The following is a 13,177-nucleotide window of genomic DNA, read 5'->3' on the forward strand; positions in this document are numbered from 1 at the left end:
CGGCGAGGCGGCCGCCGCCGGAGGAGCCCCCGCCCCTGCGCGCCTCCCTCCCCGGAGCCGGGCCCCTGCCTCCCTCCGTGCGCGCTGCTGCTCGCGGCCGCCGCGGCCGCCGAAGAGGAGCCCGGGGCCAGGTAGGGCCGGGGGCGGCCGGGGCGCGGGCCGGGGCGCGGCGGGCGCGGGAGGGGGCGCGGCCGGGACCCTCCCCGGGCGCCGGATGACGCCCGCGGCGCGGCGCAGGGGCGCCCGCAAAGTTACTTTGGCCGCCTTTGCCGGGTGCCGGCGCCCCGGCCGGGGACCCCCGCCGCCCGGCCCGCCGAGCGGGTGACGCCGAGAGGGGCCTCGGCCGGGGCGCTGGACTCTGACTGGGGCCGAGGGGTCAGCGAAACTTTTCCCCGGCTCGCCGGTCTCGGCTGGCTGCTGGCGGAGTTGCTGGGGGAGGAAGCGGACTGGCGGGGCACTGGTGACGGTGATGGTAATAACAATAGCCGCCCCTGGTCGCTGAGAGCCTACTGTGCGCAGCGAAGCCCCTGCTGGTGCTTGGGGGGCGAGGGAGGGGGCGGCTGGTGCCGGTCTAGTGGCCACTTTTGCAAGGCATTGCTGGAAACTTCATCCGTCCGTCCGCCCGCCCGTCGTCCATCCATCCATCCATCCATCCATCCATCCATCCTTCCTTCCATCCATCCACTGACTCATTCCACGCGTATTTATTACTATCCGCTGTGTGCCCTGCCCAGAGGATTCAGTGGCTAACCAGGCAGGTCCCAGCCCTCACAGGTAATATTTCCATGCTAAGGAGCAGTTCTGGCTCTTGTGTGTTTATTCTGGAACTTGTTACAGGAGAGCGAATTCACACACAGCCTCCCCTGATCCAGGTGGAGACAGAGGAGGGTCAATCTGAGAGCTGATGTGTCCAGGAGCGGGTGGCAGACCGTGGTTTGGGGTCTAAGACCCACCACCCTCCATTCCCTCCCGTCCCTGTCTCCACTCAGGCCAGATGGTGGGATTGGGAGGCCCCACGCTGGACCCGGCCCCCAAGTCTGTCTAGCTGACCTCTCTGAGATGCATTTCCCCCAGCACTGGCTCAGACCTCTCCGGTTCCCCTCCAAGAGCTTGGTTGCCTTCCCTTCCCATTCCCAAGGCCCCAGAGGAGAGCTTGTTAAGTAGCAGACAATTATGAAATTAAACTGGGGAACGAAAGTGGGTGGGCTGGTGGATGCTTGAGCCGGCTGGACAGGACTTGAATGGTGGTGGGAGACTTGTTAGCACCGACCGACCAGCCACCTGGGGGTGGAGGTGGGGGGTGACTCAGGCAGGCACTACCAGCCTCAATACCCTGGCCGGTCTTTGAAAAAAAAAAAAAATTACACCAACTTCATGAATAATTTGTCACATTGGCTAAAATGCTCTGGGGAATGTTGGTGAGGCCACCAGCTGACTGCCACATCCAAGTTGGAAGCCAGGCCTTGGTCCGTGGGAACCAAGGCACTAGGAGACCATTTTGGGGGGGCGGGGGGAGTGTTTGGCTGGGCTGAAGCAGGCTTCTGGCCTTGGGGAGCACCCCGGGGCTTGAGAGCCAGCCGGTGGTGATCAGGAGGCGTTCTGGAGCTGGGCTCTGTGTACAGGGGCCTGTGGTGCGGGAGCCATGCATAATCAACTGTGCCTCACGAGGCTCGGCTCCCTGCAAATTGGCTTTCCGAGTGGCAGGCCCCACAACACTTGTAAAATCTTTTTTCTCAGGATGGGTTTCTGCGAAATGGTTACATCTATTTGAGTACTCAGTCGGTCGAGGTACAGTAATTGGCCGATGGCTGGTCAAAAGCGATAATCCATTCACAGAGTTTGCATCCTGTGTTTGGGAGCGGTTCAGCATGGGGCTGCCTTTCTATTTATTTCTCCACCCTAGAAATTTCCAAAGACCTGGATTGGGGTAGATTCCCTTTAATGTTGATGTAGGCAGGCTCAGGGTCATCTGCATGTGGGATGCCGTATGTCTGATGTGCCTGCTGTGTGTGTGTCCTTAGCGTCCCTCACACACACCCTAGCTGATGTCCCGTGGGCCATGTTTATGGACAGAACATGTCTAAGTTTAGGTAAAAGACCCAGACTTTGGGGTCTTTCTGCCAGTGTCTGAACTGTGTCAGGAATGCATAGACCAACGTCTAGAAGAAGCTTTCAAAAAAACCTGCTTTGGAAAAATTTCCCCGTCCACCCCTGAGACTGTGAAGTCTTCATCCGATGGAAGTAATTTAAGTTCATTAGTTTTCCTTGAACTTGCTACATTCCCTGGCAGGGATAGCCCCTCGCGTGCTCATGTAACGCAGGACGCAGGAGAGAGAATTTGCTCTCGTCTGAGGAATGGAGGAAGGTAGCAGGATTTCACTAAAGGGTAGCACTCAAGGAGGAAAATCAGCATTCCGGGTCCGGACTAGGGGGAGAAGGAAAGCCGTCCCCCACATGCCATCATCTTTCAGTCTATCAAAATGATTTTGTTTTTCTAGTTTCGGGCCTGTGAACTGATCCTGAATAGCGGGGCAGAGGAAAATAATCAGCCAGGCAAAGACTTTTAACAAGTAAATATTACGCACAGAAAAACATGCAATTAAGTGGAGGTTAGTTAATGCCTTTCAAGTTGAGGCCGAGCTGCAGTTAAGGGCGGAATTTCTGCGTTATCCCTGAATTGTCTGTCAAAATCTTTAATGTGACAATGTGACACGTCTCTCCCGTCGCCCCTCCCTCGCCGCGAACAGAAAAAGGGCCTTTTCAAGCTTCCCCCCACCCCATTCTTCTTTTCCCTGAGCTCTCTCAGTTCGGCAATTGGTACCTTTGTCTGCCTGCCCCTCTGGAGCCTGGGACCCTGGGGGAAGGGCCTCCCCAGGTGCAGGGGCCGGAGAATGGGTTCTCAGGCTCACTCTGTGCCCACGGATCACGGTTAATGGCATCTCAGATGGGACAGGCTGCTTGTGGGGTCTTCCTTGTGGCCAAAAGCCTCGCCCTCTGGGATCAGACATGCCAAACGCTTGGGGGGCAGGTGACAGAGGGGTGAAGGGCCTGTTTCACACAGTAAGGGCCGTGTAGATGATGCTGGGTCACTCTGAAAGCAGTTCCCTGTCGCTGCGGTTCCTGGGGTGTGGGTATCCCCATGGCATGAGACCCCAGCTAGCATCCTCTCCAGACTGCCACTGAAATTGTTTGCCTTGAGTCTGGAGAAGTGAAGAAAATGTAAAAAGCAAAAGCAACCCCAAGGGAAAGGAAAAAAAAAAGAGAGATCCCTTTTTTGGGGGTGGTGTTGGAGGGAAGGTATAAATAGTTCCTCGGTTAATTTGATTCACTGTGGTTCTCTCCCTGGTGATCTGGCCGTTCTGCTGCCAACTTTATTTTGACTTTTTTTTGGTCCCCATGAGACGAGATTTAGTTTATATTTTATTTCCATTTAAAATATCTATGGCAGAGGAGGACAGCCCAATCTCATGGAAAAAAAAATCATAACAAATTGAGATTATATGTTTTATTTAAAAAAATTTTTTAATGTTTATTTATTTTTGAGAGAGAGAGAGAGAGAGAGAGAGAGAGAGAGAGAGAGAGAACATGAGCGGGGGAGGGGCAGAGAGAGAGGGAGACACAGAACCCGAAGCAGGCTCCAGGCTCCGAGCTGTCAGCACAGAGCCCGACGCGGGGCTCGAACCCACGGACGGTGAGATCATGACCTGAGCCGAAGTCGGATGCCCAACCGACTGAGCCACCCAGGCGCCCCTGTATGTTTTAATGTTGACCTCAGATACAAGCTTGAGATAGTCTTTGGTCTTTTCATGCCTTTCTGTCCATTACTCTTTGGCGGTTTTCTTGGACGTGAACTTGGCCAGCTTGATGTCACAACCTGGTCGCAAATGGAAGCAGCTGCAGTGAAAAAAAGAACTCTCCCCTCTGGCTGATGGTGATACTCCTTGAGCTCAGAGCCAAGGATGGAGGGAGGTCCCTCCCTCCACCTCCCCACCCCCGTCCAAATCCACACCTGAGAGTTTGCTTCTTTTGAATGCCTTCATATTTCCATCCGCGCCTTCCCTTCCGAGGAGGATTTGAGACTCGGCATTGATGCACACCAAAAGGCTTTTGGCATGGCCCATGCTAATTCCATCACTTTAAGGAGCAAATGATGCTTACTTGCAATTTCTCACACACCCGTTGCTTCCCCTTCATTTCATTCCTTTGCATTTTCCGACAGTGCTGCAGCCTGGAAGGCTGCAAAATATATATTGCACCGGCTACCTGAGAAGCGTGAGCCCTTCCCCGTGCCTCGTCTTTCCCCCTTCACGACGAAGTGCTGTTTGCATTGCAGCGTTTGTGGAAAAGGCAAATGTTCCCTCCCCCACCCTAGGCTCCCTGCACAAAGGGGGCGTGGGGGAAGAGAATTGAGTTTTGCTGGTTTTTTTTTTTTATTGTTGTTCAGACACATTAGTTAATTGATCATACTTTGGAGGCTTAATCCTTAGTTGCCAATTCCCGCATGATCGCAAAAAAAAAAAAAAAAAAACCACACACTGAAACTGATCGTAAAAATGGCAAAACCTCGATCTCAGACTTAAGTGTAGCATTACCATAGTGCCGATTTGATTATGCTTCAGTGACATCTGCTTAATAGATTTCCACGAGAACTGTAAATCCACATTCACTTTCTTTGCAAATTGTATTTCAACGGTGAGCAACCAGGACCCTCTCGCTTCCCCCCTCCCCAACCGCGTGTGTCCCAAACCCCCACGACTGTTGAGTGGGACTTGACGAGCTACAAAATGCTGGTTTTTACACAGTTACCCCTCGTTTCGTTTCCTTTTGTGTGTGGGTATGTCTGTGTGCACGTTTGAAACGGATCTGAGCAGCTTTTCAACTCCGCAGATACGTGAGTCTCCAAATGCTTTATTTTGAAAACTAGGACATAGCACTTTGCAGAAGAAAAATCCTTCCATTCACTATTATTTATGTGATTGCTGATCTGCTAGATGGAGAGAGAAAGCACCAAGAATTATAATAATTTATGGAGCGGAGCGCTGGTTTACAAACATATTTCCCAGCCCGAGCTTTGTGGGTTTCTCTGCGTCTTGGGCCTCGTTTGGTGCTGTGGGGATGGAGAATATTCAGAATTTGAAGACCGGCCCGATGAACGGACTGCGTTCGTGTCTGAAAGGAATAAGTGAGCAGCTATTTGTGGCAGACAGGACATGATCCAGTAAGCAGCACTCTTGATCATTCTGAAATAAAAGTACATAATTGGAAAATGAAACGGCAGCCACCGCTTGGGGGTGGGCGGCGAGGAATTAGAAAGTGTAATTTAAAATCATGTAGTCATAATTCAAAATGGGCCCAGCTAAAAGGTTTTTAAGTGGTAAATGCTTTAAAGGCACTCGTGGTTGATCCTTTTTCAAGGAATATGTGTAATTTTCACGATACTCGTGCACTCCTTCGTCGGCTCGGCCCGTCACTCATTCATCATTTGGCGTGGCCGCGGGGACCAGCCGTGGGCTGGCGCTCTCCGTCCTGGACCCGCGGCTGACAGAGGGGGAGGGTCAGATGTGAGGGCTGTCATTTTCGGGACGTGCTGGATTAGGTCTGATCCCTGCCCTCTCCCACCCCCACCCCCACCCCCACCCCCAACTCCCTCCGCTGGGCTATACGCTCTTTTCCCTTTAAGTTTCTGTCTCTTTTCATTTTTTTTTTTTTACCCTTTATGACATTTTCAACTATTGACTGATCAATTGCATATTTTCAGGCACGAGCCAAACAAGGAAAAACAAAACCACTTAGAAGTGATTTTTTGAGCTTGTGTGGAAGGGTGGCTTGTGAAAGAATTCTTCCCACCCCTCCCCCCAACCTTGGTATTTTCCTGTTCAATATTATTTCGCCTGCATCTTGCTTAGGGAGGACTACTTAGGTGTTCGCGCGGTTTCTCTGTGACATTTCGCCACATCGCAGTGAGTTCTCAACAAAAGCCTCAGCGAGCACTGACTTCCGCTGAGCTGGCTTTCTCCCAGGATGGCTGTGGGTGATCGGTGGGGACAGCCGCCTGTGCACTGGGCTGACCTGTGGAGATGCCCCCCACTCGTCGTTGGAGAAGACGAGGTGTGGGGTAAGGATGCCCTGAGAACCCCGGAGGAGGCTTTCTAGGTGGGGACAGTGACTGGTGGGAACAGGTGTTTCTCTGGGCTTTCTTCTGTTCCTGTGTGGTCACTGTCACCTGATTTCCGACCCAAGACCACACAGTGTTGTCCTGGGCTCACCCTTGTGGCTGCAAACACGCCGATGTTTGAGAAACACGGGTGCCTTTTGGGGATGGTTACCTTAACAGGGTGGCTTTGATGATGGAGACCTTTACCCTTTGTGACATTTCCAATATCGAAATGGAGACCCTTCTGACAGCCAGAGAAGGTGCTGGCAGTAATGACTGGCATGAACCAGGACTGTCCTGGGCCCACCCTGGCTTTAAGGAGGCGGTATCGGGTAGATGTGGATGCCTCAAGCTTCGTGGCAAAGGAAATCTCTCTGCGATCTTCACGTCGCCCCTGGCATTGCAGATGCCCATAGATTTCCCTCTCGTATCTGGTAGACATACCTGGGCTGCTGGAATGACCCAAGTGTCTCCCTCGCAGAAAGCCACCTGCTGCAAAGATGCTCAGGGTCGGCCAAGGCGCTTCTCAGTCCGTCCATTCCGGCCTTCGACGTGTGCTGGCAGGTCTCACGGTTTGGTGGGAGAGACCCCGTTCCCTCTGCCTCATCCTCACAGGGTTCCAAGCTGCTCTTTTGATCCGCCTGGCTGCCCCCTGGGCCCCAAGCCCTTTGAGAGCTGGTTGCACATCTGAGTCCTCTGGGTCTCAGCCCGGGGTCCGCCCTGGAGCGGGGACAGCGGGTGTCCCGCAGTGTTTTGGGGGAGGCGGGTGGTGAGGAGTTCCCCTGGGAAACGTCGTCGAGGGCGGGTTGTTCGCGACGTGTCCGATCACAACATCCTAGGAAGTGAAATAACCAGGGACTCAGCCAGCAGTGGGACGAGAGGGAAGGGGCCAGGAGTCCGGCTTCCCCGGCAAGGCAGGAGGGTCCCTTGATTATCCGAAAATCTCTGCTGGATTCTCAGAGGTTCTCCACAGAGCTCCTGGGTTGCAACAGAGCTTCCTAACCAGAGTGGAAGAAACACTTAGTGAGCGCCTACTGTGTGCTGGGCCCTCAGCCAGGTGCTCTTATAGGTACTGTGTCCTGTAATCATCCCAGTGGTTCTGGGGAAGGAGGATTTAGCGTCCCCGTGGTTGTAGGGGAGACACCTGAGCTTTGGGAGGCGAACGCTGCTTTTGAATCCGGGTTATGAGTTGTGAGGGCCTGTGCGGCGTCCCTCTCCCACTCCTGGGATCACCTGTCGTTTTATCCTTTGGCTTCTCATTCAGCTCAGACGGGGGCTTTGCTGAGAGGTGTCCTGGGGAGTTGTAGGTGGCAGGTGGCAGTGCCTGGCCCAGCCTGGGGAGGTCGAGGACACGTCTGGGAAGCAGGTGTGTGTGCACAGAGGCAGGGTAGCGTGCAGAGCCTTTCAGCAGAGGGAACAGCACGTGTGAAGGCTCAGAGGCGGGACTGCCGGTGTGCTGGGGGAAACCCGGAGTGGTGAGCTTGGCCTGAGTGGTGAGAGGGAGGCCGGGGACCCAGCCTGGGCTTCTGAGCTCATCTAAGGACCTGGGGCTTTAGCCCAGAGCAGCAGGATGGCCCCTGAGGACATTTGGTGCGCCGGAGGGAATGGCTTAGTCAAAAGTGCGTTTTAGGACATTCATTCTGGAGGCTGGCTTGGCACTGGCCTTGACTGTTCAGCAGGAGAAGGCCAGACAAGGCTGTGGGGCAGTCAGAGAGCACAGGGCCTGGAGCTGGCCTCTTTCCTACGTGTGACCTTGCAATACAGCTGGTGCCTAATAGCTCCTTGCTACTTCGTGCCTCGGCTGACGTCCAGGTTCCTCTTCGAGAACGCTGGCTTGACTTGATTCGTGGCATCTGAGGACCAACAAGTACATGTCTTTGAGAGGGAAACAGAAAGATCACTCTGTGAAAGAAGGACTGAAAAAGGGAGCCCTGGGAAATGGAGGCACTTTTTCTTTCTTTTTTTACATTTTCTTTTTGCTTTTTAATGTTTTAAATTATTTTTGAGAGACGCAGACAGAGCATGAGTGGGGGGAGGGGCAGAGAGAGAGAGGGAGACGCAGAATCCGAAGCAGGCTCCGGGCTCCGAGCTGTCGGCACAGAGCCTGACGCGGGGCTCGAACCCATGAACTGCGAGATCATGACCTGAGCTGAAGTCGGACGCTTAACCGACTGAGCCCCCCAGGCGCCCCTGGAGGCACTTTTTCAACAAGAAGTTTTCGACCCAGAAATTTCAAGAATTTTCAACCCTCCTAAACTGGGCTGATTGGGACCTTTATGGAGAAGCAGGCACAAGGCTCCCTTCTCCTCTGTTACCCGGCGAGGGGACTAGTGAGGCAGTGGAAGCACAGAGAGGTTAAGTGACTTGCCCGGGGTCCCACAGCTAAGCAGCACTGGAGACCGAATTTGAACCCGCTGCCCCTGACTTCAAAGTTCAGGCTCTTCTCCACTGCAGAAGCACACCAGTGGTTGAGAACAAAGACAATAAGAGAGAGACCATTTCTTGACGCTTCCCCTGTCTCAGGACCTTTACACTTGCTGCTTCTGCATTGTGTAGGGCTCGCCTTTCCCCGGGGCTGGGTGTGGCTGGCTCCCTCTCAGCCCTCGCTTTTGAGGCTTTTGAGGTGACGTCACCTCCTCAGACAGGCCTTTCTTGATCACCCAAGTTTAAGTACCAGTCCCCTTTTCCCCATTACTCATGATTACATCACTCCGTTCTTCTTCCAGACACATGATTATCTTGTGTGTATCTTGTGTGTTTACTTTATTGCCCCCTGCCCTTTCCTTGAGGGCAATGACCTGTTTGCTTTCTCCTTGCTCTTTCTGGCACCTGGAACAATGACTGTGGTAAATGTTTATTGAATAAGTCAATGCATTAATGAATTCACCCCACCCTCCTCCTCCCGGGTGCGTTTTCTTTCCACTCCCTGGCACGGAGGAGGCACCTGCTGCCGGGCCAGGATGTGTGTGTGTGGCTCAAGGTCACGCTGCTGGATGGAGAGTCAGGACGCAAGCCCAAGCCCGCTCCACGCAGCGGGACCCAGTGGGGTCCCAGCGGCCCCGTCGCACTGCCCACATGCTGGGCTGTTTTGTGGACCAGGTGTAAACGCTTCCCAGCTAAAAGCCGTTTGTTTGGGCCACGCCGCTCCCCTCCGTGGATCGGCTGTGTTCTCCGCACGCTGGCTGACGCGCTGCTGTGGCTCCATAAATATTAAACGGGTATTAAAAGAAGGCTCTGCGTTCCCAGTTTCCCTGATTCCTTCAAGCAGGGCCCGTTGCGAACCCCCTTTATGTGAAACGCAGCGTTTCACTGCAGAGCGCCTCCCGGGATGCCTTGCCGCCCGCTTTTCCGCCCGAGTCCCCTGGTGCAGAGCCACCCTCCCCCTGCCGCCGGCCTGAAGGCGGGCCATGGAAGGTGCGGGCCCCTCGGGGCAGGGACGGGCGGAAGTGCTCGAGACCTCGCCTTTCGGAGGGTGGTGCCCGGCCTGGCCAGCCTCCTTGCAGGGCTGTGCGGTGGGTCGGGGGGGAGGGGCCGTGAGCCTTCCACCTTTAGCCGAGGCCTCTTGGCACTCAGTCCCCGCCAGGCCTGTGCCGGGCGCTGGGGAAAGAGACTGGCAAGACACGAACTCTGTTCCTCCATCCGTCTGTTCATCCCCCCAACGTTCGCTCCGTCCGTCCATGCATCCATCCATCCTTCCACCCATCCTTCCGGCCAGCCAGCCAGCCACACATCCCTGGGGTGACAATAATAATAATGGCATAACAATAGCTGACATTTGTTGGGCGCTTATTATGTGCCGGGTCCTGTGACAAGTAGTGTGCATGTGTCACCCCAATTCATCTTCGCGACTGCATGAGGTAGGTACCGTTTTTCTCTCCGTGTCATGGATGAGCAAACTGAGCTTCCTGGAAGTTAAGCCACTGGCTCAGGACTACAGAGCTGGTGAGGGCTGGCGCTGACGTACGGAGGGGGGTGCGGAGCGAGTGAGACCCAGGCCCTGCCTCCAGGAGGCGTGTGGCCCTTCGTGGCGCCCTGGGACGAGGGCCCCCGATCTCTGAGAAGATGCCGGCTTGGTCGAGGGGTAACGGGCGAGTCAGGTTTTGCCAGCCAGAGAGGAAGGCAAAGAGGCCCGGGGGGAAAGGAGCCAGAGCCCTGGGGTCGGGCTGCTAACAGCTAGCCCGCAGTGGTGCCCACTGTCTGTGCTGAGCTGGGCAAGAGAGTTCCCCTCGCGGAGACAGGCCTCTCTCCTCTGTAGGATGGGAGGCGTGGGGATGGCCATCTCGTAGGTCAGCGGCGAGCCTACGAAGCGTTGGATGGGGCCGCTCTGAACACGAGCACGGCACCTCGTAGCCGAGGGCCTCCGGGCACCGGAGCCCACTGGGCACGGGGCGGCGTGGCTGGAGCGTGGGCAGGGCCAGGCCGTGCAGGGCCTGCGGACATGGGCCCTCATCGGAGGAGCCGTGCAAAGACGTGGCAGGCAGGGCTGTGATCTGGTAGGCTTGGCTTTGAGAAAATTCAGGTTCTCCAGGGCTCCTGGGGCTCCCCCTTGACAGCCTTGTGCCACAGACGCCCCGGTACCTGGGCGGCACCTGCTCACGGCAGGCCCACCATGGGCAGGTGTCACATTGAAGGGAATAGTGATTACATAGTAACCCGGAGTATTAGCTGGGCACTTCGTACCTGCCAGGCACTGTGCTTAGGACCCCCATTTGTTTAACCTGCCCAGCTGCCCTGGGAGGTGGTGTTACTGTTGTCATACCGGTTTTCCAGAAGAGGAAGCTGAGGCTCAGAGAGGTTAAGACATCAGCCTGAGGTCACACAGTGAGTCAGTGCAATGCTGGGGCTCAAACCCCTGTCCAGATCTGGGCCCTTGGAGGCCTGGGCCACGGCATCTGCTGCCCCCAGGCCTCTCCCAGGGTCGCAGGTGGACCCGGGCCAGCTCCCACAGAGATTTTGTGAGTCCCACCGCCAGGAACCCCCGCCTGCCCACCTCAGAGGCCTGCCCGGAGGTATCTGCTGGGAGAACCGAATCACAGAGAAACAGTCAGCAGGACAAAGGACAGGAGCAAGTGTTGTCCTGAGGGAAAAGTAGATTTTTTTCCTTGCCTCCCCAAGTGGAGAAGGGGGAGGGACATGTGTTGTGAATCAGGATGCGTTTCTTTTTGGGGGGGGGGGGAGGAGGAGGATATTGCTGTTTATTACACCTTGTATGGGCATGATTGTTGAGATTTTTAAAAAAATTAATAATCCATTTCTCCTTCGCACGTAATTAAAATGTTCTCCAGTCTCTAATTTTTGTCATTTTCCTAATCTAATTTGTTTCCTGACGGTGGCGACTCCCCTTTGCTCTGCACGGGGATTCTTCTCCGTTTAACGTGACTGGGATATGACCGACCAAGAACAGTTTAAGTGACGTCATTTTCCCCTTGGTTCGGTGCCGTGGACACGGAATCCTCGGAGGGTCTTAATGACCCCGCGTTGAAACAAGACACGACAGAATATCTTCCAGGCCTTATCTGTTTACGCAGTTTAAAAGGATAATCACGGCAAAGAGCGAGAACGCTAGCCGGTCTCAGGAAAGGAGGTGCTGGCCGTTTTGTGAAGTGCGTGAGCGGGTCCGGGTAGGAGGGAGACTCAGCCGCCTCCACCCCCCAGCCCCGTTCCCAGGATTCCACGTCGGAATCAGTCAAAAGGACATTAGAACCCAGTAGCTGCAGGTGCAAACCGCACTTTCCAGAGGATGGCCTTTGCAAAGCTGCGGTTCTGTATGGATTCGAGGTTTGACGGGAACACCAGAATTCCCGAGATCCTTGCAAGGCATTCGGGAAGACTTTTGTTTTTAAGGTAGATCCTCCCCTGCCCTCCCTCCCCCCACCCCGGGCCACCTCCTGAGCTGAGTTGGTGTATGGCAATCTGTCTGGGAAAATCCCTTCTCCAAGCCCTGCTCAGAGATATCTTCAGGCGACGACGTTGATGTTGAGGAAGGAATTTTCGCCCCGTGCTCTGCACCTGCTCGGGCTTGCAGGGGGGCGGGGGTGTGGGTGCGGTGTGTTTCGGGGGTTCTGTGGGGAGGGGGTGGGGTTGGAGGGGAATCCTCCCGACTCCCCCGCTCCGAAAAGTAAAACTTGCCTTCCCTGGTTACAGAACACCAGCCATCGTGTGGCCCCATCTCACGGTCACCCTGTGGGTTCTAGAGGATTTTGTCGAAGAGAAAAAAAAAAAAAAAGTCTTAAGTATTTAAACATGTCGGACCACGCATGCATCCGTTCCCAGCATTGTGGGTTTTGTTTTTTGGGGTTTTTTTTTTTTTTCTCTTCCCTCCCTTTCCCTTTGCTTTTTACCAAAGTATATTCATCAAACTGCTGAGTTGGAAAGATCTGTAATGAGTTTTTGAGCTGTATGACTGTGTTTTTTTTTTTTCTCTCCCCCCCCCTTCCTCTTTCTAAATCTTCATCTGACATTAAATAAAGCAAATCCCAAACAGATTCACTGCCGCACGGTTCTGCTCTGTCTCCTCAGTCTGTTCCCAGGTCTGGCTCGGGGCCGGGCGGCGGCGGTGGCTGCGGGAGATGCCCGGGCGGCCAGCGGAGGCCCATGTGGCGCGCTAGGTGGGACCCCGGTGTCCTGAAGGCCGAGGCCCTGGCCCTGCTGCCCTGCGGCCTGGGCATGGCGTTCTCCCAGTCCCACGTGATGGCCGCTCGGAGGCACCAGCACAGCCGGCTCATCATCGAGGTGGACGAGTACAGCTCCAACCCGACCCAGGCCTTCACCTTCTACAACATCAACCAGGGCCGCTTCCAGCCCCCGCACGTTCAGATGTAAGTGGAGGCTCTCGGCGGGCCCGGCTGCCTGGGGCCCGGGAGGGGGGGGGTGGGGGGGGCGGGAAGGGGCTTGCTACAGGCTCCAGGCAGGTTCGGACCCTAGTTTTAGGCTGCCTGTCTTCCCTCACCTCTGCCCCTCCCTCCCTCCCTTTCGTCCAGACCCCTTTGCCTCTACTGAGATAGCAGAGATGCTTTTTCCAGT

General features: G+C 55.1%; 1 protein-coding gene across 1 annotated transcript in view; it reads left to right on the forward strand.

The window, feature by feature from the left end:
- The first annotated feature begins 8 nt into the window (after nt 1-8).
- MPPED1 (metallophosphoesterase domain containing 1) overlaps nt 9-13,177 on the forward strand; it is a 74,400-nt gene continuing 61,231 nt past the window's right edge. The window contains exons 1-2 of the mRNA XM_023257573.2: nt 9-131; nt 12,674-12,972. Of these exons, the coding sequence (XP_023113341.1) occupies nt 12,749-12,972 (224 nt within the window). The 5' untranslated portion in view covers nt 9-131; nt 12,674-12,748. The remainder of the gene's footprint in view (nt 132-12,673; nt 12,973-13,177) is intronic.

Source organism: Felis catus, chromosome B4 (genome assembly GCF_018350175.1).
Source record: "Felis catus isolate Fca126 chromosome B4, F.catus_Fca126_mat1.0, whole genome shotgun sequence".
Classification (NCBI taxonomy): domain Eukaryota; kingdom Metazoa; phylum Chordata; class Mammalia; order Carnivora; family Felidae; genus Felis; species Felis catus.